Below are 24,517 nucleotides of genomic sequence, written 5' to 3'. Positions count from 1 at the left end.
AGGGTGCTTACCCTGGTGAGCCGCGTGCCGAACGTTGCCGACCCCTGGGCTAGTCCATTATCTTTCTATGCACTATAGCCTCTGTTGATATACTGCCCCTAGAATATCTTTCAAGGTGAAACAGAGCCTAGAAGGAAAAGAGCACATTTTCATTTTCTTTTTATTGATTTGCTTATTTTTCTTTAAAATATATGCTTCAAACTAATTTTACGTTCCTTTTTTTTCTTTCCTTTTTTAAATAAAGGAAAGTAAATACATACTTTCTATGGGGTCCTTTACTCACTTCGTTTGAGTGTACAATTGCTATGTTGAGGAACCTTGCTGTAGATATCCATATTACTTTTTTTTTAATGCATCAGAAATTTGGCCAGGGAGTTCTGATAGTTCTGATAATTTTCTTCAGTGTTCAGAAAGGAAGAAATCATGCCAAAATAATACAGGAAGTTTTGTAAATGTTATAATGTTTGAGATAAAAAGTTCATGTTGGATATAAGTAATCAGATCCTGTTCTCTTTTATCCTGATGTCAATCTGGAGTAATTCCACTGGCTTCATGATTTAAACCAGTGCAACTGAGATCAGAATTTGGGATACAAGCAAGTTTCTTCTCAAGTATTAAAGCTCATTTTTAATAAACAGTTTCCTATAAGTTGGAACAATTTTGCTTTTACAGGGAAATTACCATGTTAAAATGAATTTGCTAAATACTTATTATTACAAATGTATTATGCTCTATGCACTATTGTAATTAAGGAATTAGCATAGAGATATTTATAAAGACTGGATATGCCTTTGTTCTGTTTCTCTTCCCCCTCCATCCACAACCTTCCCATGGAGTTTTTGCTAGGGTTCACATTGCTAGTCCAGGATTGATGGTGTCACACTCGGAGATTAAGTGGGATTGTGGAAAGACTGGTCCTGAGGATTTCTCTCATCTTATTGTGGCTAATGTGGATACAAGAACATCCCACATTTTGTGCATTGGAGGTTGGAAGTAAAAGGTGGATTTTTGTGACTGGTCCTCATCTAGATAATGGATCAGACTGAAAATCTGGATCTGCACTCCCCTTCCCTCAGACAACCTTGCAGTGGCAGGCTTTTTACTCCCGATTTAAATCCCAGGAAATCCACAAATTGACAAACACAACTGAATCAAAAACATCATCCCATACCTTCCCCCACAACTGAGCCTAGGGTCCATGCCAAGCCCAGTATGGGTCATAGTGAACTCCTAAAGTTCTGGTCTATCTATTACCTTTAACTAAGTAGAATTGTGAATCTTCGGTTTATTGCCTGTTCTTGTGGCTGTAATGCCAATGCATTTATCATATAGAGTATCATGTAATTTACAAAATATATTTATGAATCTGAAGGCCAGTGAACATGCACTAAATTATTCCAAAGAATGTCTCCGACTGTCAGTTTTATTTTCTGCTTTTTTTGCAAAACTCAAAAGCAATCAATCAGTCAAGGTTAATGAAAATACTGTATGAAATTATAATACCCATATGTTTTCTACTTTCTCTGCTCTGAACACTAATATATGGTGAACCTTGATACAAACCTCTGTTGTCTATGAGCGTAAAATTTGGATTGTGAATAATTTCAGGTGGTAAACTGAAGATAAATCTCGGTCCGTTGGCTGCATCATCCTTGTCATCAGCAGTAATTGTAATAAATGCCTGTAAAAATAAAGGTAGCTTGTAAACAAATAGTGCCTTTGTTGGGTACATAATATTGCATTCAAATAGGGTTTTTTTCAATATTGTGAATTTTGAGAGCCAAAGGGAAAAGAAAGAAAAAACATCATTTACTCTTATAAATATACTATGGGTATAAAGCTCAAATAGACAACTATTTCTGTTACTATATTTAGTCAAGACAAATGTTTTTATAATATTATATAATAATATAATATTGTATATAATATTGAACTTAAACGTGGGTAGGTCTGAGGAAATAGCATAACCTCGCCCCTCCCTTCCCCCCAAACTGGCAAACATAAGTAGTGTTAATAAAATAATTTAAACTCCCAATTGGAAGTAATCCTTTGCTCCAGCTACTCCTAGCAGTAGGAATATCTGCACTAGGATAATACATACACAGGGTATGATTGGATACATTTGTGGGCTACACCCTGTAAGCCCCATTCTATGCTTCCTGTTATAGAAGGCAGAGTGTCTCTCCAATATTTGACGTGTGCCCATGATTGTGAAAACTAACTCCTACCCTTGCTTCTACTGTAAATTTGCTGGTATACACCTGTGGCCATGGCCAGCCAAAACTCAAACCTTGAAATGTTGTGTGTGCATGTGCGTGCACCCACACATTAATTTCGTTCAATTTTGATGTCAAATTAAAAAAAAAGTGCCTCTCTATTTGCTCTAGACACCTTTGCCAAAACTTAAAAATAGCAACCCAGCTTCCAACTTCCAAACCAAACTGAACTCCAACCCAGGAATAAGGAACTTCCCCCATCAGGGGAATGTAACGGATAGAAGATACCTTGTTGCTCTGACCATTTTCACAAATAAATGCTTCATAGGTTGATGCAAATTTTGGAGCATTGTCATTGACATCAAGGACCTTAATTGCTACAGGAACTTTGGCTTCCTGATGTCGGTTGTCTATAAGAATAAATGAAAAACAAAACAAAAGGGAGACAAAACAAAGCTATAATACTTTTATTAAAGTTAAAAAAGAAACAACCAAAAACAAAGTATTCCTGCTATGTATTATTCCAGCCGTTATACCCCACATAAACAATGTGAGGAGTATAGTATTTATATCACTGAGTTGTAATCCTCTGTAGAATACTTACAGACTTCAGTTGCAAAGACAGAGATGTTATGCCAAGCAATTTCTTCCCTATCCAGAGTTTTGATGGTCTTAATGTAACCATCTTCTGGACTGATACTAAAATATCTTTCAAGGTCAGTGTGACGATCAATTGAATACCTTGAACGAGATGAAAATTGAGTATTAGACAAAAGAATTACATTGCAGCCTGATGTTTCAGTGTTTGTTCAACAGTATATTTCATATTATTTTAATATAGTTTTTCAGTAGCATGCTTGCAAGATGGACATATTAATGGAATTTATCAAGCAACTTTTTAATGGAAATGTATTTCCATTATTTATTAATGTCTATGTATCAGAGGCATTTTGCACTGTCAAGTTCTTATATAGTATATATAATAAAAACATTTATTCTTTGAAGACCTTAAATGATAACCTTTGAAAAGTGTCTAAATTCCTTTAATTTGTATGGAATATTTTGAGATATTTATATTTTCTACCTGTTCCAAATTTATTTCTTTTAATTTTCAGAACACTCATAACATTATAGAATTTATCATTTCCTAGATTATTTAAAATTAATTGATTTACTAAACATCTCTGTATTCTTATACAACAGTATGTTTTACTATGGCTTTCAGACATTCACTTTGCAACTCTTTGGAGCATATGTTATGACAACAAAGCATTTTAAATAGCTTCATATCTTAATTAAAAGTAGCAAGATGACGCCAGAAAACACACATAGCAAATGCTACTTTATACCTCTCTCACTGTATGTGTGTGTATGCTTGTGTGTGTATATGCAAAGACACATAGTGGTTGTCATAAAAAGTTAACAGTTGACAATAGTAACCACACAATAGTATCTGAGCTATTGCAGTTATTTCTATTCTAATTTTATTGAAAAATTGATGTCTTTGATAATATTGTAGTAAATATACCTTGTAATAGTGACCAATATGAGTTGCTATGCAGACATAGCTATAAAAAATTGTACATGAAATATGTCCTAAATATGAGAAAATGTGCAAAACGAATAGCTACAAAAAGACACATGCAAATAAAAGAAGATAACTGACTAGGTACCATTACATCATATTAACTAAAAAGTTATCTTGTTTAGTTCTATATAAACAATAGGACTAGATTAATAAAGTGTACCTTATAGCACTATTTGCAGCATCAGGGTCTTTGGCATGTACTCTCCCAACAACAGCACCAGCTGCCGCGTTCTCTTGTACTTCAAGAATATAACTTGGTGCTAAAAATATGGGGGGCTCATCAGCATCCTCAACTGCTACCTTTACAGTTACAGTATCCTTGAATGGTCCATTGCTGATGAACTTAGGATCAATATGTACATTGGCTGCCTCTACCTTCAGACTGTAGGACTTTTTGGTTTCATAATCTAGGAGCTGTAAGAAATAAGAGGATGATGCATCAGTTGGACAGTGCCAACAACATTGAAATGTAAAAGCTAGTTCCTTAGAATATGATAGCAGAATCCCTATAAACCAGATGTTTGCATAGCACTTAATATGCAAAGACTCAAATGTCCGAGACCTTTAAAACATGTGCTAAATAGTCAAAGTGAGGAGCTACCCACTCCAGCTACAGTAGAGAAAAAAACTCAACATACTGGGCCAGATTCCCTACCATGCCCTGTGCCTGTTGTACTGCTTAGGAAACCACCCACATCTCATCAGCTGGGGATTCCTCCAGCAGCAGGAGTCCCTGCTGCTACTCCAACTAGAGCCCCAACACAGAGAGCATGTTGGGGCAAGGAGCAGTAAGGAAGGGATGTGTCTGGAGCATGCTGCGCTCTGTCTATCCCCAGCTAGCAGACAGTCCCTTGGGAATAGTTGGAAGGGAGCCTACTTTAGGGCAAGGGTAATCAATTATTTTTTGTCAAGGTCCAAATTTCTCAGTCAAGGTATAGTCAAGGTCCAGACTCAAAAGAAAATAATATAGTAATAATAATGATGATGATTATAATAAGTAAATAAAAGGATTTTTGGTCCGTTCAAAATCCCGCTTTGGCCCGTGATCCACCTATTGACTATCCCTGCACGAGGGGCTGAATCAAAGATACAGAAGTGATCCTTTTACTTGAGACATGCCTTCTATGGTCATACATTATGGTCAGATGGTAGCATAGGAGGTGCTATAGTGGCCCTACACCAACTAGGAATTTCCCCACTGTGGAAGAATTCTCCAGAAGTTGGATCTGTCTGCTTTATGGACACGGTGTGGTGGTCAGCTGGCACCCAATGGCCATAGCAAGGGTCAAGATCTGGCCCATAGGAAGGAAAGAGAGGTTGATGTGAGTCATATGACATAGTGAATAAATTATATGAGTTCAAGTTGATGATAAATATTGTACTAGAATTACACTTGTATTTGGCATGGTGTCTTTCTAACTCATCTACTGAACATCCACTTTTCAAAAAGTAAATAGAAATAACAATTAATGAATAAATATCATAAACATAACGGTGGGGAAAGTGTGAAGATTATTCTTTGCACTTCTATAGCTCTTCCATCCAAGGATCTCTGAGCACTTTAGAAATATGAAGGGAATAAGCCTCACCACAGCCTGTGAGGTAGGAATTCTCCTCCATGTTTCAGATGACTGATCCTAACTATGGTGTACCTGCAATGTCTCACTGACACAGAGAGATTGCAATGTTTCAGTACCGTAATCCACAATATGGTTATGTCCTTAAATGTCTGAGAGGCAGGTGCCAACTGTGGCTATCAAACTATGCTAACAGCATAGAATGGACTGCAGGCCGTGATAACATACCAGCTACAGCTAAAAAAGCAGTGCAGACTCAGTAATCGAAGAGCTATTAAAACAATGAGCAATCAAAAAACATCACAGTAGTGCAATAACTACCAGTATTCCGAGCAGTGACTGCCTCACCATCTCAAAAGTAAAGCACCATCTCCAAGAAATATTTTTGTATTAGTTTGAGAGACAGGAAATTCTATGTTACCTACATAAAACAGGGTGTTGATTTATTTGCATTTTGTGTGTGTGTGCTTGTTTGTTTGATTACAAGTATGCACTTTGTGATGCAGTATTATGACAGTTTTGCTATACTAGGGGTTAACGGATTTTCTAACAATTGCATACTCTTTTTATAGTTGAGACTTTATTGTGCTGGCAGTTCTGTGTCATGGCAATATTTACAAGATCCCCTTCTCCCTGATCAATGTACCCATTTTGGGAAAAGTTCTGGGGTGAACTAATGTTACTCAAGTCCCTTATGAAATTGACCTAGGATTGGGGCAGAGGTAAGAAATACTCTGAGGATAACTGCTCAATTCCTCCTTCACAGAGCAGATATTTGGGGTTTGATCTAGCATAGCATAGGTGCATGGTGAAGAAAGCAAAAGGTGAAAAGCAAAACAGGGAGTTCATGGAATATGATCCCCCACTAATGAGATGCTGCTTCTTGCCTGCACCCCCCCCCCACAAGTAAAGTAGCAAAGTGCCACATGAATGCAGAGTATCACACTTAAGCCCATGTTGCCTCAAAGATGCCCATTGTCCACCCACACCACACCCCAATTTTACCCTTTGTTTTGAGAATAAAGGAGTGAGTACATAAGGGACTTCAAACTTCATACACTAGAGCGAAGAGGAATACCAGTATTGTTGAAGCCATGTAGGTCCCAGGATGTTAGAGAGACAAGGTGGGTGAGGGTAATATCTTTTAGTGGACCAACTTCTGTTGGTGAGAGACAGAGGCTTTCGAGCTTACACAGACTCTGACCTGAAGAAGAGCTCTGCGTAAGCACGAAAGCCTCTCTCTCTCTCACCAACAGAAGTTGGTCCAATAAAAGATATTACCTCACCCACCTTTTGTCCCTAGTGTTTAACCTCACTTGTGCACATGCACAGCCTCCTCTTACCCATGTGTTGGAGGAGGGCAATGATGCCATGGTCCATATTTGAGACCTCACTCTTGTTAGTAATGTAGTGGGAACAGAAAATGACCTGGGGTCATCAAGGTATAAATTAAAACTACAGGGAGTGTTTGCTAGGTTTCAGTGTTGTGCAAGACTTTGTTACTAATGAAGTTGAGGCTGTTGCATTTCATCATGATTTGCTATCAGGTGTTCATTGTGCTATGTGCAGTGGCTTCAGCAATGTAATACAAGGAAACTGTTTTTGAATTGTGGGCACAAACCATTTGAAATGATCTTAGCTAGTCAAATGGCAGAATCCTTTGATGGGACTATAACATTGTTCTACGTGACTTTCTATTCTTACTTGCACACTACTTCATCCTTTTCTTTCTATCTACGTAGAATGTGGGGGAAGCAATATTGATATTTAAAATGATTTCTTTTATCAGAAATGCAGACAAATCCTCGATACTTTGCACTTTATCTTAAAATTCTTATGACTCTGCCAACTTGAAAATGAATGCTTGGTTAAAACAACTAAAGCAAACCCATCATTTATTTCTGCGGTAATTCTCAGTATGCTTCGAAGAGTGAAAGGTGTTGATTTCTCTAGTGGTAGATCAGTACAGAACGCTGTTAAAGAATATATAATAGTTTCTTCACTTTATATTAATAAACCCACTATAGAGCTTTTTTGTAGTACTGCTTTCCATTCAGTTACTTCCTTCCATTTTGGCTCTAGGCATTATCAGAGAACAGTAAAATGGGAGCTCAGAGGTCATCACAGCTTCATAAACAAACGTATACACAAATTTTTCATAATTTTAACATGGACACTAATCTATTGCTATTGTATCGTCTGTGAGAAAGAAAATAAAGTATGTTGTGTATATTAATAGGCTTGAAACGCGAGGATTGCTCACCTTCTTAAGCTTTACAACACCTTCCTGAGTCTCATAATCTGTTGTAATTTCAAACATCTCCACACCATCTCCATCAATGATGCTGTAAGTCACTAAGCCATTTTCTCCAATATCTGGATCTTTGGCCTTCAGTCGTCCTACTTCTTCCCCTGGTATGGATGCTTCTGATATTGACATCTGGTACACACCTAGGCAAAAAGCATTCAGTTGTAATTGCACAGTTTGCTTCTTCAAGTATTTGTATTTTTACCTGTTTCATTCATACATGCAAATATAGCACAGCAAATTTTAAAACTTTCAAATTATCCACATGCACTAATGGAGTTATTCACTGAAGGAATGGTTATATTATAAAGGTCTAGGTTACTTTGAGATTGAGGTCATTTGTGAAATCTGAGGTCATGTTGCTAATCTGTATAAAATTACCTTCCCAATTACTACCTTCACCTCTAGTGTTCTAGCAGGAGTTAAAAGGCCAACTGATCATACAATCAGAATGCAGAAATTATTGTGACATCAAGGTTATAATTCATATTGGAGATGTTATTACAAAAATCTAGAGAAAATTACATTTCAAATGATTCATGGTATGAACTTCAACAGCGAGAAGCCTAGGAGGGTAACTGACATTCATTCAAAAGCCACAAATTATATAACAGGAACTGGATAAAATCTTACTGCTGTGACACCTAAAAGAATAAATCTGCTGCTTTCCATGGTTCTCACCTGAAATGTCAAATTGCATTCACTGCAAAGTAGTGAAATTTAGCACCATTCAGTACATGTCGGATTATGTAGGGCCCCAGTACAGATCCATAGAGGGGAGAATAACAGGAAACTTTCCCACCCTACCTCATGGACTATACCCTCTGTGGGGCCCAGTGGCACAAATCTCTGGAAAGGGCGAGGATGGTGCAGTGTAAGCAATGCTCCTGTGCACAAGGAGGCTCCAAGCAGTATACTGTGTCCTGAGGCACAATTCTCCTGCGGCTCTTTCTACAGTGATGCAAATCTCTGGGTGCCTTCCAACCCAAGCCAGAGTTTAAATAGCACCGCCTGCCCCTAAATACCGATTAACCAGTTTGGAATTCTTTACATTTCCCATAGCATCAACATTGACCTGAACAAACCCAGGGAAGCATACAGCCAGCAAGATAAAATATAATGGGCTAAATCTAACCCCCGCCCTCAAGTATCATTTGAGGAACATCAGTGGAGATATACCAGGTGTGGACTTGCTTCATTCACTGTAAACACAATAGACATATATGATAGAAACAAAACACTAACTCCAGGTACAATCAAGCCTAAATTAAAGCAGGTTGCACAATAACAGTTTGATCTATTGACAGACAGTCAGTTAGACGTCAAATGAATGCAATGTGTTAAACTGGTAGACTTCTGCAAATTTAACATCTTTCTTTTCTTGCTGGGCAAGTGAAACATTTTTTTTAAAATACAATTCAGCGCAATTTGTCCTACATGGTAGAAAATCCCCTCCAAGATAGGGGTAATTTTAAGGCTCCATGCTTGGACTTACATCCAGACCCAACGTTTGAATGAGCTAAAATAAACAACTAAACAAGATGAAAATACATGTGAAAACCAAATAGCCACCCTGGCAACTAAAAACTAATGCACTTTACTTGTAGTAACTAGCATTATTTGTCACCAATCTGAAAATTTAATTGAGCTAAATTTTATTTGATCTGCTATCTGTGGATATTACTATTCACAAGGGAGTAAAGGTCCAATCCTACAATCTTTAGCCACATGAACAGTCCTTGACTTCAGTGGGACTACGCATACAAGTGAAGGATGCAGCATCAGGCCCTTAAATTGAAAGAATACATGAAATAGAAAGTGATGCTCACTCCGCTACAGGGCTGTCAAAGAGCTGAAAGAGCATAACTATGAGTTGTTAGCAGGATGTGCAATGCACTTTCATCTGTGGCCAAGGAAAGCACCTCTTGCCTGAGAAACACCTTAGACAGCGTAGGTGCAGCTGAGGTAAAAAGATCAAATAGATCATCTGCCATTCACTCAAATTTATCAATAGACAGAAGTGGATTTGCACAGTTAGAAATGACTATCATAAGCTACAACTTGGAAATAGCTATGAATAGAAAGAACTGAATAAGGGAAAACCATTTTGGCTCTTCTTTAGAACCGTGTTAGTCTCACTGCAAGAGCCTACTGGTGTATGTAGACCAAGTTACTGTGGGAACCCCATATATATTGTACATCTCCAAAAATAGAATAAACTGCTGACACGCAGTGGAGGTGAGAATTAGAAGATCCATTCTTTTAACTCCTTCTGGTTCTCCATCAGATTTTTGACAGAATCTCAAAGATGTTTTTTCTGGTAATGTTATAGTCTGAACAGAATGCAAAACGGAGCCTGCTTTTTCTGAGCAGGCTTTTGTACATCTGCAGCATTAAAAACTAGAGTTGGAAAACACTTATTAAGTAATTTTAATCCATTATTGCCGCAGTGCAAGTCTTTCCCCTAAAGTATATTTTCAAGGGCTTTCTCCAGCCTAGTTTTAACTGTCTCAATTACAGGGGCTTCACTTCCATAAAAGTCTAGACAACATCACATTGATCTCACCATAGGTACGTTTATAATACAACATGGTTCGATGGTTTTCAAAATGAAGCATGGAGCCAGGAATCCCCTGCCTTCTAATCCTGGCTCTGAAAATGACTCACTCTGTAGCACTACACAAATCATTTAAGGACTCTGCATAAAATAATACTTACCTATCTCACATTTCTGTTGTGGTACTCCATTCGTTACTATTAGTTACTATTTGTTTGAATACACAAGGCACTACACAAGTGTTAAGTATAATTAGTAGTAACCGTTATGTATTAAGGGACTTGTCACTTACTCTGTGGGAACTTTGGTGGGTTGTCATTGACATCAGTAAGTGTAATTGTCACTTTGGTTGTCCCTGAGAGTCCTCCCATGTGTCCTCCCATGTCTTTTGCCTGTATTACAACATGATATTCTTCCTTAGCTTCTCTGTCCATGTTGGGAAGAGCAGTTCTAATAATACCTGTACATTCAAAGGAAAAATGTTATATACATATTTGTAGTTATTCAAAACTGGTACCTGCATATTATACAGTGTATTTAAGATGTATCATACATGGTGTGTAGAGCAACAATGGCCCAGAGTCTCCCCTGGGGTTCTAGCCACTATGCACCATACCATGAAGGGAAAGCGGCCCTAAAATCAACACAGCTGACCACAAAAGTATCACCAGGGTAATTCTTCAGCAGCATAGAGTCTGCATATCAGCTTCTACACCATTTCTCTGCGACTCATACCGGGGAATAGTCCTGTCTCAGGGATACCTCTCTTAAATGCCACAGGACCACCCTACTGAACAGCTTGGGTAGAAGAAGGAGAGAATGAATGTGGCTTAAAGCTATCTGTATGCACACCCCAAGATGAACTGCATTGCCCCTCAGCTGCTACTGAGGTTCTGGGCCAAAATATTTAGTTATTCATATTGATGTACTCGAAAAAGTGATGGTGTTCCAAACAAATAAGTCTGGCTCAGTCATACCTGTTTGTGCTTCCACGGAGAAGTAGGGCTGACCTTCAAGAATACTGTAAACCAGTTTGGCACTGTTCCCATAGGTAGGATCATCAGCATCCGAAGCGGTTACCTGAATAACTGATGTACCTAAAAAAAAAGAGGAAGGACATTTAAAAAGTAAATGTGTTTGCTAAAGCCACACAGAGCTGCTTTCAGTCAAACCATAGAGAAGCCTGTTCTATGTGACTATTTCCACTCCAAAAAAACAAAACAAACACATTTCAACAATTACTGAGATCTATTTAGCAATTTGTGCTTTAGAAAATACAAGCCCTAGGAAGTCACCAATAATGATAGGGATTATGGGTCATCTCCATCCAATAAATTATACAGCCTAATATACACTATTCCCACAGGTTTTATGTTTTCCTTGGCATTATACTACTTTGGCATTATATAGCCACCCAAGACTACCTCTGTCATATGGATAGCTACACTCTCCACAAGTAAACTCACAGAAATGCTGCTTGTAGTGATCCCCACGGCAGGGGTGAGCTCTTCTCTGGCTGGCTGATTTCAACCCTGGAAAAATGTAAAGTGGCACCATGCCCTAGCTCACAGCTATATTACATAGCTCAGCCAAAATGAAGAGTACTATACACCCTGTAGATCATTGCACCTCTTGCACCACAGACCTTGGTTTGAGCCCTCTCAATTGGGGGAAGCCCCCCACTCCTCGACCCTCATAAAGGCTTGCAGAGACTCCACAACCATCAGTCTTGTAGCATTGCCAACTCTCATGATTTTATCTCAAGTGATTTCAGAGGGTTTTGGAGCTCGTCTTGTGATGCTCCAGCCCCCTCAAGAAGTTCACCCCTTCTGGAAGCCAGCAGAGTCTCTCATCTTGGTTCACCGTGCTCAGAGGAGGGGTGTGGGGCAGAGGGAGCAAAGAGCCCAGCAGCCCTGTGTGGCTCAACTCTCTTCTCCCTCTCCCCTCTGTGAGAAACACAGACAGGACGGTGCTTCTTCTCCTCCCCCCTACAACATCCAGCCTAGGAATGGGCAGAGGGGTGTGAAGAGCTCCCTGGAGCTTCCCCTCCCCCCACCAGCCTGGGAAAGGGAAGATGAGAGGGGACGCTGCTGCTGCCCCCCAGGCCTGGGCATGAAGAACTGTAGGAGGAGCAGAGGTGAGACTGGGGGTGCTGAACTGGGCTGGGAGGCTAGAGGATGCTGCCATGTTCGGGGAAGGGGAGAAGCCCAGGGGCTGCGGGAAGGAAGAATAATTAAAATAAAATGAATTATTTTTAGCTCTTTGAACTATTAATTAGGAGGGTTTTTTTTTTTAAATAAATGTATTGTGATTGTGGGATAGTGTAGATATTTACATGGTTATCAAATTATACAAAGAAAGAAGAATGACAAAAAGTTATTTTTGACATATTTTGAATATAACTGTATTGATTATTTAAAAAAAAATATTTAGGGCCTAAACATAATTACTGCACTGAAAAACAGAAAGCTCTGAAAGGTGGTTGATGTTGTAAAGGTATTCTTGCATGTACACATTTTCAGCTCAAATAAATCTTTACTGAAAAATAACTGGAAAACTTAATAAATAGAGGGAGTGCTGTGTGTGATGAGGCTGTTCATTGTTCATTTCTCAGTTCCATTTTATAGGCCTTCTACAGTATGTTGCTAAATATGTGTGATTTAGGTTTTTCCATCATATTTTAATTTTATCACACCATGGAGCTCTCCACTGAGCGTTATCTTGGGTATAACCACTTAATACAAGTGCTCCCGGTTTTTCCAACCTGCAGGGATGCCTTCTTTCTGCCCTAGCTCTCCATTTTTAAAGGGATACTTTTGAGATACCAATAACAGAAGCATCACAAAATTATATTGAAATGAGTCATTGCTTAGCACTAGTCCCCACCCCCCAAAAAACCACCAAAAACAACCATTCTGCATCTTCTCTATTCTAATTCTCCTTCAATATGCATACACTGAGTCTTCATTTGAGCTGCCATAGAAAGGTATGTGTGCATTAAAGGTTGACTTTTCAATCTGAAATTATCACACAAACATTTCCAAAAGAGTAGAGGCGGAGTTAAAGAATCAAAAGACAGATTAAAATACATGGTTTGATGGTGGTTTTTAAATCTCATGATTTCTGAGACCAGTCTCATGATTTTGATCTTGTGAGGGGTCTGACTCAAGATTTTTGATCTCATGTGGTTGGCAATACTGGATTTACTGTAGCAGAGTTTGAATCCTTCAGCTAATTAGAGCAAATGACAGAGAATGTTTAATTGATTAATAGAGGAACTGAATACATTTTACCTTCCAGACGTTGGAAAGATGTTAATTAGATTAGAGTAAGATTCACTGTCAATGTAATTTACTCCGAAAAATGTAAACTGGCATGCATTTATCTGTACCTACCCACGTTGGACCTCTCTGGCACATTCGCATGATAGTTTTCGTGTAGGAACTCAGGTGGGTTGTCATTTATATCTTGAACTTTCACAATGAATTCAGAGGGTGGTTCCAAAGGTCTGTTAGTGTTTCTGTCTACAGCTTGTGCCGTTAGAATATACTGAGCTCTCTCTTCTCGGTCCAGTGTCTTTGTTGCATGGATGTTCCCTGATTTGTCATCAATAACAAAAATGATTCCTGCGCCTTCACCTGAGAGAATGTATTTAATGTTTCCATCTCCAGAATCGATATCTGAATGAAGCTATAAAATGATAAACATACATATTGTAACAAACCAGTATACACTGTATTTCCAGCCATTAAAATGGTAATTGAATTACTGTACAGTACTGTCTGACTCAACTGCCACTGCTGACTCAACTTTCTTAACTTTCATGACTAATGCAGACTTCAATTTCATGAGTCAGGTGCACAATGGACCAGATTTGTTTTTGCTTACACATGTCTAACTTACATTTAAATCAACAAACTGATAACAGAATTTGGCTCAGTGAGTCTGACTCTCCACTCTATTACACCGGTCTTAAACTAAAATAACCCAAATGACTTTGGAGGCGGTAAAATAAGTGTAACAGAGGGGAGAGTCAGGCCCAGAATATCTAATGCAGTCTAACATATTTAATCTTACTGAGTAATGTCTTAAAATCTAGATATACAATTAGAGTATGTGTTCACTGCAGCTAGGAGCTGTAATACTCAGAGCAGGTAGACAGACTTGCATTAGCTCTCCTCTAAAGATAGCAGCATGGCAACGTGGCACAAGTGGTGGTTCAGGCTAGCCACCCAAGTCCAAGCCAGTTGTCCCTAGCTGCTGCTTGTGCCACATAGCTATTTTTAGTGAGCTCACTATTTTTAGTGAGCTAGTCAGTCTAAATGCCCTGGGATTCACATCTCCCAGCTGCTTTGTAGACATACACTTACATTTTTCTTTTACTTTAGCGTGTCAGGTCAAATCTATTTTTAACCACTATTTTAGAACTTTTACACAAATTGGTATTTTCTAGGCTAGTCTTACAACAGTGAGAGCTATGCTCTACTGATTGGACACCAAAATTAAGAATGGTATGATGATTTACTGGGACACAGTGGCCAGTTTGGGGATCAGGCTTGTTGTGCAAATGATCCTTTTGGTCCTAGCAGTGAAGGTTTCGACCTACTGCTCTCAGGTCTCAAGTCAAAGTGTACTGAAGTCAATGGAAAGACTCCCCGTGATTTCAATACACTTTGGATCAGATTCTTATTGAGCAACAGATGAAATGATTAATACCAGAAGTTTCAGAGGGTGCTGATTAGGCAGCTGGTATGAAAAAAGTACTGGAGGAAAAAAGCAGCTCACACCGCAATGAGGCAGGAAATAGTACCTATTAAAATACAAATGAAAACGCAGAATACATTTCTTACCTTGCCAACTAGTACAGGATCTGGTCCTGTGTACTCTTCTATTACAAAGAACTGATTCCACACCCAGCCTCTTTTTGAACGATGTAGAACTTGCCCTTCTTTTCCTTTTTCATGGTGACCATGGAGTGACGGCCTTAAATGGTTAAGTTTTTCTGTAGACATGGCATGGCTGTAATATAGCATGCCCAGGCAGATAAGAGCAGCATGTAAACAACTGTCCTCCTTCATTTTTGGTTAATTTATAGGCACAGGAGTATTCGAGAATCTACTCCTTCCACCCAGAGCCACCTCTGAAGTAAGAACCTTGGAGCTACTGGAAAATTTCAGATGTAATGTTCTGCATATAGGATGCCACCTCTCATTAAGTGCATCACTTTAATGCTCTGCAGGTTCCCAGCTTAATTGCTGAAAGAAAGAAGAGTGCAGAAAAGTGTCAGTCTTTCCCCTATCTTTGAGAAGTGACAATTATAAGCCAACTGCAATTTCTAAAATGAAACTATTACCAACATAGCACAGGTGTAATAGCCATTGTCCACTTAAAGAAAATAACAGCATTCAAAAACTAATGATTTAGTAGGAAAATAATACTCTGATATAATTACTACCAACTATGAATATTCTAGATAAGGGTTTTTTTCTGATGCTTTTCCAGTAAAACTCCTTGCTTTTTTACTGAAGAGTCTGTCAGTTATAATTTCCCCCTTCTCCTAATTCAGTAGAAAATGATGCACATGATCGCAGCTTGCATTCAGTACTCTAATAAAATATTGTCAGTGAGTGCTTAGAAGCATTCCCAAACCTCAGTGCTTCCCTTGTCACTCCTGTCTCTACCAACCTTCACCATCATGAATGAGTAAAAACACCTAAAGACTCTTTGATAATGTGACCTTTGGCAGTAGCACCCATTCCAGGTGTCTCTAAGGGTATGTCTACAATGTAATAAAAGACCCATGGCTGCAAATGGCCTGCGTCAGCTGACTCAGGCTTAGGCTGCTGGCTAAAAATTGCAATGTAGACATTTGGGTTCAGGCTGGAACCCAGGCTCTGAAACCCCATGAGAGGGGTGAGTTTCAGAGCCCAGTCTCAAGTCTAGCCCAATCCTGAATCGCTAGACTGCAACGTTTAGCCCCACAAGCCAAAGTCAATTGACCCGGGCTCTGAGACTCAGAGCCACGGGGTTTTTGTATTGCAGTATATACAAACCCCTAAGATTTTAGTTGCTCAAATGACATTGCCTCTTTCTTTATATCTGATCACGTCTATGTACAATAGGTCAGGGTCAAAGTTTGACCATGAGATTGTCCAATACAGTGAAACTTGCACTAAGGACTACATTTCCAGTACTAACAACCCATCTTAAAGAACCACTTGGATATATATACCTCTTGGGCTTCCCATACCAAGTTTTTCAGCCTTTATTTAAAGAACACCTGTACTCTGTGGTGCTGGAACAATTTGTACAGTCGGGGTGCTGAGAGCCATTGAACCAAACTGTAAACCCTGTATGTGATGGAAACCAGCACCCCTAGTTCCAGCACCTATACCTGTACTGAGCAACCAACTTTTACTGTTCCTGGAAGGTTTATTTTAGGTTTCTCAGTAATTCACTTTGTATCTGCTACAGAATACTAACAAAATAATTCTATTCTCAGAGGTATATATATACACACACATACAACATTTGCCAATTCTCTCTCTCTCACACACACACAAACACATTGTTCTGTGTTAGTTAAGGATGCTCTATAATAATATATGTAACACAGAAAGACAAGGAACTGAAAAGTTAATGCTGCCCACACTCTACTCCTTCACCCAAAGACACACAGCTCACTATTAACAAAGCCATACCACAGAGAATGCACCCCACTCTTAACTCTCTCCCACTAGAAATGCCACACATTCAGCATCCCCTTCCCCAAACCCTATTTATACCCTCCCCTCACCGTACCCTTTGCACAGTTCTGTTCAAACACATACATTCAGGTTTGAGGAACAGGGTGTGCTAAACATTTGGGGCAGACACACAGTGTTTTTCATATAAAACAAAGACGTTGATCTTCCATTTTTAGTGTAAACCAGAAACAATCTTAACTATGACATTGCAATGGCTCCAGCCTAATATATTCAATGAGGCTTATGCATATATTTTGAGAACATAATCTGGTGCAGAAGAATTTGACTTTTCTTTCTCGGGCATATTTAATAAGACCATTTTAAAGTAACGATTTGAATTTTTTTCAATATTATTTTCTCTATGCCATATTATGGAAGAGTCATAAAAGGATGGGAGATGGGAAAGCCAAGAACACTATTCATCCTTTAAAGGAAAACCCCACAATTTGACTCTGAAAAATGCTTTAAAATTTCAGAAATCTATGTTAGGTATAAACTGTGGATTGTATCAAGGAACAAAGGATTTAGTCAGAGCTGTCCTTTCTGAGCTTACTTATGTTTGCTACCATTTTGCTGATAAGTGAAATTATTTTTGACACCAGAAGCGCTGGAGCCTGAAATAAGAGACTGAAAACTAGTTTTTATTCTGTTTTATTAGTGGTTTATTCATGAAAAAAAAAAAAAAAACCTTCATCATGGAACGATCATTTCAGTTCTTTCTCTGATAATAACTCATTCTTAGAGAAAATGGAAACAGATTATTTCTCACTTTTGTGTAGAAAAGTCAAATTGCAGCACCTATTACTTCATGATTACTGGCTAAGCGTCACTACCATTTAAGTAAATATCCATTAAACTTAGCTCAAAGTTTAGAAATGTCACCATAAATATACAGCCAAATTCTTCTCCAGTTACACAGGTGTAAATCCAGAGTCACTCCAATACACTCAATGGTATGACTTTGGATTTACACCAGAGTTGAGAGCTGAATTTAACCCACCCTCTAAAGTCACCTCTGTACATGGGGATATTTTTGTCCGCATTCATCTGTTTTGGGCACAACCAAAACTCTAAATACTGTAGCTGGCTCAGCTTGATGCATAACTGCATTCACTTAACCTAAAATATGGATGTGTTTCAGGAGCAGTTTCCTATGGAGTGTCCTTTCAAATGAATGGAGCACCATGATGTGCAAGTTATAGCCAGTTATACTGGTCACGTACACTTGCTGGAAGCATGCTATTCTGAAGTGCAGCAGTTAATAGCACTGGCACGTTTTTATAATAAGGCCCCAACTCTCCAATAAGATAAATGGAGATAGTTGCCCAGTTTTGCTGCTGGTGCATTGTTTCACCTTATTTTACAGCAGGCTTAGCAAGTGAACAGTTTGTATTAATAGAATTTCAAAACAAGTTTAGAAAGAAAAAATATAAAACAATTGTATATTTGAATCCTGTTCTCCAGATCGTTAATTTCAAATCATGCCACCAACAATTAAAGTAAGTAAACAACCAAATATTCCATAATACCCAAAACATCGTATAACTTAATTACATAACAATACTGGTAATAATCAGCAAAGGCTTTATAAAAGATGCTTTAAAATAATGGAACAGACATTCAGATACATACAAGTGTTTGCTATCAGTTATTGAAGTGTGAAGCACTAGATACAAAACATTAACCACACATCCATACTTAATTTACTAATTAGGATTTAAAATGGTAATTGCCTCCAATCCTTTATTTTTAAACCTCTTTGCGAGAGGAATAGGGTTATGTATTCCTAATACAAAGGGAAGTATTGTATCTAAATGGGTCTTTTTCTAAGAGCCCAATTCTGTAAACACACAATGGGACTGATCATAGCAGTATGGTCTTTGCACACTAGTAAGTAAGTTCCAAACCTATCTTAATAAAGAAAGTTAATAACTTTATATCAGATCCTCAGCTGGGTAAATTGACATAACACCAGTGAAGTCCATGAAGTTACTCTGATTTAAACCAGCTGAGTATTTGGTGCTTTATTTATAAAGTGCTTCCTACCAGCCAAGGTGTATGAAATGCTGCTAAATTAAGGTATAACAACAACAAATATAACTAAAAACCAAACTACAGTGGCATCTTTAAAAAGAAAGGAGACTTGCTTCCAAAACAATTAACTCAAATCATTTCAACCATTTAAAAGTAACTTCCAGGTTGAAAACAAACAGTTTATTTCTTCAACCAGCCAATATGGAAAAACAGCTAAACAATTTATAAACCAATTATCGTCTTTTGGCCAACACTGGAGGAAAAATACCTCATCACTCCCCAAGCATGGCATGCAGATCTGGGAACTGAATTTGCAGCAGATGATTGGAATGTGGCTCTGGTTAGTGTCCAGAAAGCCACAATTTGCAACAGATTGATTCAGATGCTGTACTACATCACATGTAGATAAAACAGTTAGAATAATTCATTGTGAATTTTGCCTTTCTTCAATCAATGATTAGTTGGGAACACCTATTTTAAAATGATTATGATTATTCAACTAACTCTACAGAAAGATTGTACCATTCCGAAACTAAGGCAAACAATATGGATGGCCATCTATCCAGATTGCCCCAAATACCGTATCCTAATTTTTTCACTATTGTTCGGAATTTCATAATAAACAGTTTCTGATTTCAACACCATGTCTTTCCCTTAGAAACTACTAGAAACCCAACTTTATTCTCCTTTTTTATACCTGAGTAGATATTGTAACAAGGTTTGGGACACGATGGATCTAAGAGGAGATAGTAAATTTTAACTGCTAACAAGCAAATTCTGATATTTTTTAGAGATTAAATGCTAGTCCCACCATGAATACATAGAAACAAGAATTAATCAGCTATCTCACACTGTTAAATCAGAAAATAACCCTATGTCAACAAATGAACAGCACGGTTAGCTTTTAGTTGAGATAAAACTTAAAACTTGAATATATCCTGTATTGCAAATATCTAACACATAGTGAGGTCTCCCTGAGCCATGGAGAGGAACACTTCTCTAAAGGGCACTTCTAACAACATGATCACAAAAGAAAAAAGAATCAGATAGAGTTGCAAGTACTCTGCTTTGCATGTGCAATTTGTTTGTCAGATGTAAAAATGCAATGAAACGTGTACCTATAAAAATGGAGGCTGGGCTTCAGCCCTTTTGAAAATGCAAATAAAAATATATACTTTATTAGAAATATCTTTAAACAAAGCTCTCTGTTGAGCCTATTAGGCACTGATCCTCCTTAAGCCCTGAGTCACATTCTACCAGTGCAATGTACTCCCCTGTGTACAGCAGTCCTACTCCATGGGCTGCTGCAAGGTTGGAATAGGGCCATGGTCCTTCCCCTTTTGGAGCAATATACTCCCCAGAATGCATAAACTGAGCAGTCCCTGTGCTCCCCAGAGCCCAGAATTGTAATTCTGATATGTTCTTGTAAACGGTGCTGAATGGAGAAGGGGTCTATTCTTTCTTTCTCCTGATCACCCAGTTTAGGGTCTGTCCAAATGCTACCCCAATATTGCTTACATCAATACCATTCTTAAATTGAATAGCCAATCTAAACAAATGTTAACTATATTGTAGATACTTTGAATACTACCAAACTGAAAACACTGCCCAATTTTGGCCCTCTTTTATAGCAGAGCAGTAAAATGTGTTTCAATGCAGTAAAATGTGTTATCCCAGAGTAACAAAGCACAATTTGGGTCCACCACACTAAAATGTTTTTCTCTCTAAAAAGACAGCTTTCCCCACAAAACTTCAGTTTTAAACTTTCTTGGACAAAAATTGTGCTGGTTGTTTACACATGAATCATAGACAAAACTAAGGAGTCAGCAGAGATTATTTTAAGGACAAAGCCAGAGTCTCGGAAGTTATGTCTAGCCAACTTTAATTTTTTTTCTATATATAACAGAAATAATCCCAATAGAGTCAAACTTACTTCCTGTGTGTACCTCTATTAAATGACTATATGTCAAAGTATTATAGCCTAAACAATTCCTTTGATTTGTCTAGCCCAGAACTTCTGCATGACACACTAAACTAGTAATTGTTCCTCCGGGATACATTTGATAACGTATATTCAAGAGTACACTGTAGTGACAAAATGATGGATGGTAGTATTTTGAGAAATTTTACAAGAACATTGAGTAAAATTTCACAAATTCCCAGTCTAAATGAGCTCTCTGTTTTAGTCAGAATTAGTGAAAAAGAGAAATGTTCTCTCAATCCCCAGGGAGTACTTTGACAATTTTATTAGCATTGTTATAGCAGAATTTTAGTACTGTCAGATGAACAAATACATATGTTATTTCATGATTGAACAAGTACGGTATATTGCTGCAGATTATCTTCTGATGAGTTTAAGGGTTTCAGTTTATAAAATCTCAAGGGTTCAACTGTAAGTCACATTGTGAGTCGTGCACAAGAACGTGAGTTACCCCTTATATGAATGGGCTACACACATTGCGGGTCGGAGCACAAGCAGGAGAACTGCTGGTGGAACTGCTATGACTATGCTACACCCCTTACTGCTGAGGTAGGCAGGGAATGGCTGAGCACAGGTGGGGAATGGGTGGGGCCTTAATTCCACCTCCCCAAACACACCCATCAACATAGCTGAGCGGGCACACAGGGAGAAGTTGGACTCTCATCTTCTCCTGTGGCAGTGCAATTCTACACTGCCCCTTAGTCAGGACTCATGATGACTCCATGGTCTAACTCAAAACATTCTGAGGCCTGGATGCCTAAGAGATAGGCTCTGTCTTTGATTCATATAAGCACAGATGCACTCGTCAGAGGCACTCAAACTAATAGTCTCTCAGTTTAAATGGGATGGGGCTAGTGTCATGTTTGGATCTGGAAACCAAAGTGGTCAAACAGAGCCCAAATGTCTTCATCTTTAGGGAACATAATGAGTCTTTATGTTTTCTTGCAGGAGATTAGTTGAGGAATGCAGAATGGCCAGGTATATGTGGGCATGTTGGGGGGGGGGTAATTTTATTTATACATACATACATAATCCATTCTGCATTCCTCAACTCATCTCCCTCAATAAAACATAACGACAAGTTAAGATTCATTATGTATATATCCTAGATTGGTCTGGTGTGGTCAGTTCATTTTGTGATTTTTTTTTTGAGGGGAGGGGGAGGAGGTTGGCTTTTATCCTCGCTACTAATTCTATAACACAAATGATAAGCTCCTAGAGCTATTTTAAAAAGCATTTTAAAGATATTTAAACAAACAAACAAACAAACAAACAAAAATCCTGAAAACTGACAGGATTATCCATTCTTACTGCAGGAAAATGAAGTTGCAAGAGGAATAGCTGTAACCAGAAAGTATCACTGCACTTCGATTGATAGGTATTCAGTTTTAATTTAAGGTTTCTTCAGCAGAAAACATATTCTGTGCTCCTGCTTTTGTCTCCGTTAAAGAAAATGTCACATAAAAGTAGCTCAGTAAATCTGGTCTTGTGCTGAGAATTTTGATTAAGCAAAGTGAAATATACGGATTCAAGTAGCATGGCACAATGGCACGTTTACATGTATTCTCTCTTTTCTAAAACATAGTTGCACTGTCAGACCAACTTATGAATCCTTGTTACTTTAGGAAACCTCACAACCATGAGTATGTCCTATTGTCTCAGATAGGATAGTATTTGGGTAGCTGCCCTTTCCTGCCCCTTGTGGCTACCTGTCAATTTTTAATCAGAGCTAGCACAGGTATGTCTACTTGTGTTGGAATTCATACTTTCCCTAAGAGAGTTTAGTCCAAAACCTCCAATATTTCATATTTATTAGTAACTGGGAGATAAAAATGTCTATGAGGACTTCAGCCCGTTCCAACTGAAGCAGTGGCAAAACTCCCATTGACTTCAATGGTTTCAGAATTAGACCATAAATGATTATTGCCTTAATCACAATATTGGGAGTCCAATCTTGCAAAGATTTATGCACTGTGAATAGTCTCATTGTCTTCAGTGAGACTACTCACTCTATTCTGTATTTGTACCGCACCTAGCACAATAGGGTCCTGTTCCTTGAGTAGGGATCCTAGATGCTTATGGTAATACAAATAAATAATAATACACATATGTCTTTGCAGTCTCATAGAATATTATTCCGTATAGATTTATGCAAGGAACCCGTATTTTTAAATTATGTTTTACAGCACTATATTGAATTACTGAGATGTTTAAAGCTAATAATCCCGAGGTTTTCCTAAAAATTGCTTTTGAAATGCAGCCATTTTTCCCTTTGGCAGTTTTGAGATTCAATATCAGGAAACCATAGACTAAAATGTATACCAGTGGCTCTTTAGAAATAAAAATTATTCAGTAGGAAGGAGGAGAAAAAGTAAGCATCCTGACTAACAGGATGTGATATTTCTTTTCAGTATCTACCTCTGAAATCAGCACAGAAGGAAATTATTTTCCTCTGAATTTAGTTTAATTTGTAGTCATTCAAGGAGAGTGAAATTGCCAAGCACTGTACCCAATACAAGCAGTGAAAGAGACAAGACAACTTAGTACATTACGAAGTGAATGACACAGCAATAGGCCTGAGAGACTGATATTAAAAGGCTTGGGAAATGAAAAATGGTTGTAAACAGAGTTTTACATTTACTTGCTGCCCTAGGGAGATCTGCTTGAGATAAATGTGACAGAGACTGTCTGTTTTTAAGCATAAACTCTGCAGGAAAACAACTAGCATAAGAAAGGTAGTCTTATTAAAGAACTCAGTGATTGATAGAGTCATTTGAAATAATGACTACACTCTTGGAAGAGTTTATTTTAAATAATAATTGTGTACTTGTGCATCTCAGAGTAAAGTGGAAGTCTCATCATTTACTATGTGCTCAAAATCCAATATAACCATAGCTTAGGTTCACTTTAGTTTCAGTATGGTTTGCTATTATATAAGTAAGTGATAATAGATGATGCCCAGCGGGGAAAATAACCAACAACTAAAGTCAAGTTACTTCCAATTATATGTTGTGTTCAGGTTTTAAACTAGCTCTGAGTATTTCTTTACTAAGCGCTCATACCAACTAAAGGCAAAATTACACCCAAATTTTTCTTGCTAGCTAACTTGATTTATGCAAAATAAAACATTGAGACAGAAAGTCAGAATCGAAGGCCAGATGAAGGATAATTCCGAATGCCTTCAAAAGCTAAATATTACAAGCAGACCCATCATAACACACACTTCATATGATTCTATAGAAGTTTTCTATGATTCTACAGAAGTAATGGGCTTAAATTGCAGTAAGGGAGGTTTAGGTTGGACCTTAGGAAAAACTTCCTAATGGTCAGGGTAGTTAAACACTGGAACAAATTACCTAGGGAGGTTGTGGAATCTCTGTCATTGGAGGTGTTTACAAACAGGTTAGAAAAACACCTGTCGGATGGTCTAGAGAGTCCTTCCTCAGTGCAGGGCACTGGACGGGGTGACCTGTTAAGGTCCCTTCCAGTCCTACATTTCTATGATTCTGT

The 24,517-nt window shown here is 38.1% G+C and overlaps 1 protein-coding gene across 1 annotated transcript in view; it reads right to left on the bottom strand.

Annotated features, from left to right (window-relative positions):
* Positions 1–1,462: 1,462 nt before the first annotated feature.
* LOC112103381 (cadherin-11-like) overlaps positions 1,463–24,517 on the bottom strand; it is an 85,738-nt gene continuing 62,683 nt past the window's right edge. The window contains exons 3-11 of the mRNA XM_026663713.2: positions 15,097–15,501; positions 13,642–13,936; positions 11,224–11,343; positions 10,539–10,706; positions 7,645–7,832; positions 3,965–4,218; positions 2,821–2,957; positions 2,505–2,626; positions 1,463–1,681 (exon numbers count right to left, since the gene is read on the bottom strand). Coding sequence (XP_026519498.1) covers positions 1,463–1,681; positions 2,505–2,626; positions 2,821–2,957; positions 3,965–4,218; positions 7,645–7,832; positions 10,539–10,706; positions 11,224–11,343; positions 13,642–13,936; positions 15,097–15,324 — 1,731 coding nt within the window. The 5' untranslated portion in view covers positions 15,325–15,501. The remainder of the gene's footprint in view (positions 1,682–2,504; positions 2,627–2,820; positions 2,958–3,964; positions 4,219–7,644; positions 7,833–10,538; positions 10,707–11,223; positions 11,344–13,641; positions 13,937–15,096; positions 15,502–24,517) is intronic.

This window comes from Terrapene carolina, unplaced genomic scaffold (genome assembly GCF_002925995.2).
Source record: "Terrapene carolina triunguis isolate 2854851 unplaced genomic scaffold, T_m_triunguis-2.0 Scaffold33911, whole genome shotgun sequence".
Lineage (NCBI taxonomy): Eukaryota > Metazoa > Chordata > Testudines > Emydidae > Terrapene > Terrapene triunguis.
Note: the sequence above shows the minus strand (reverse complement) of the source record. Positions and strands in the feature narration are given on the sequence as shown.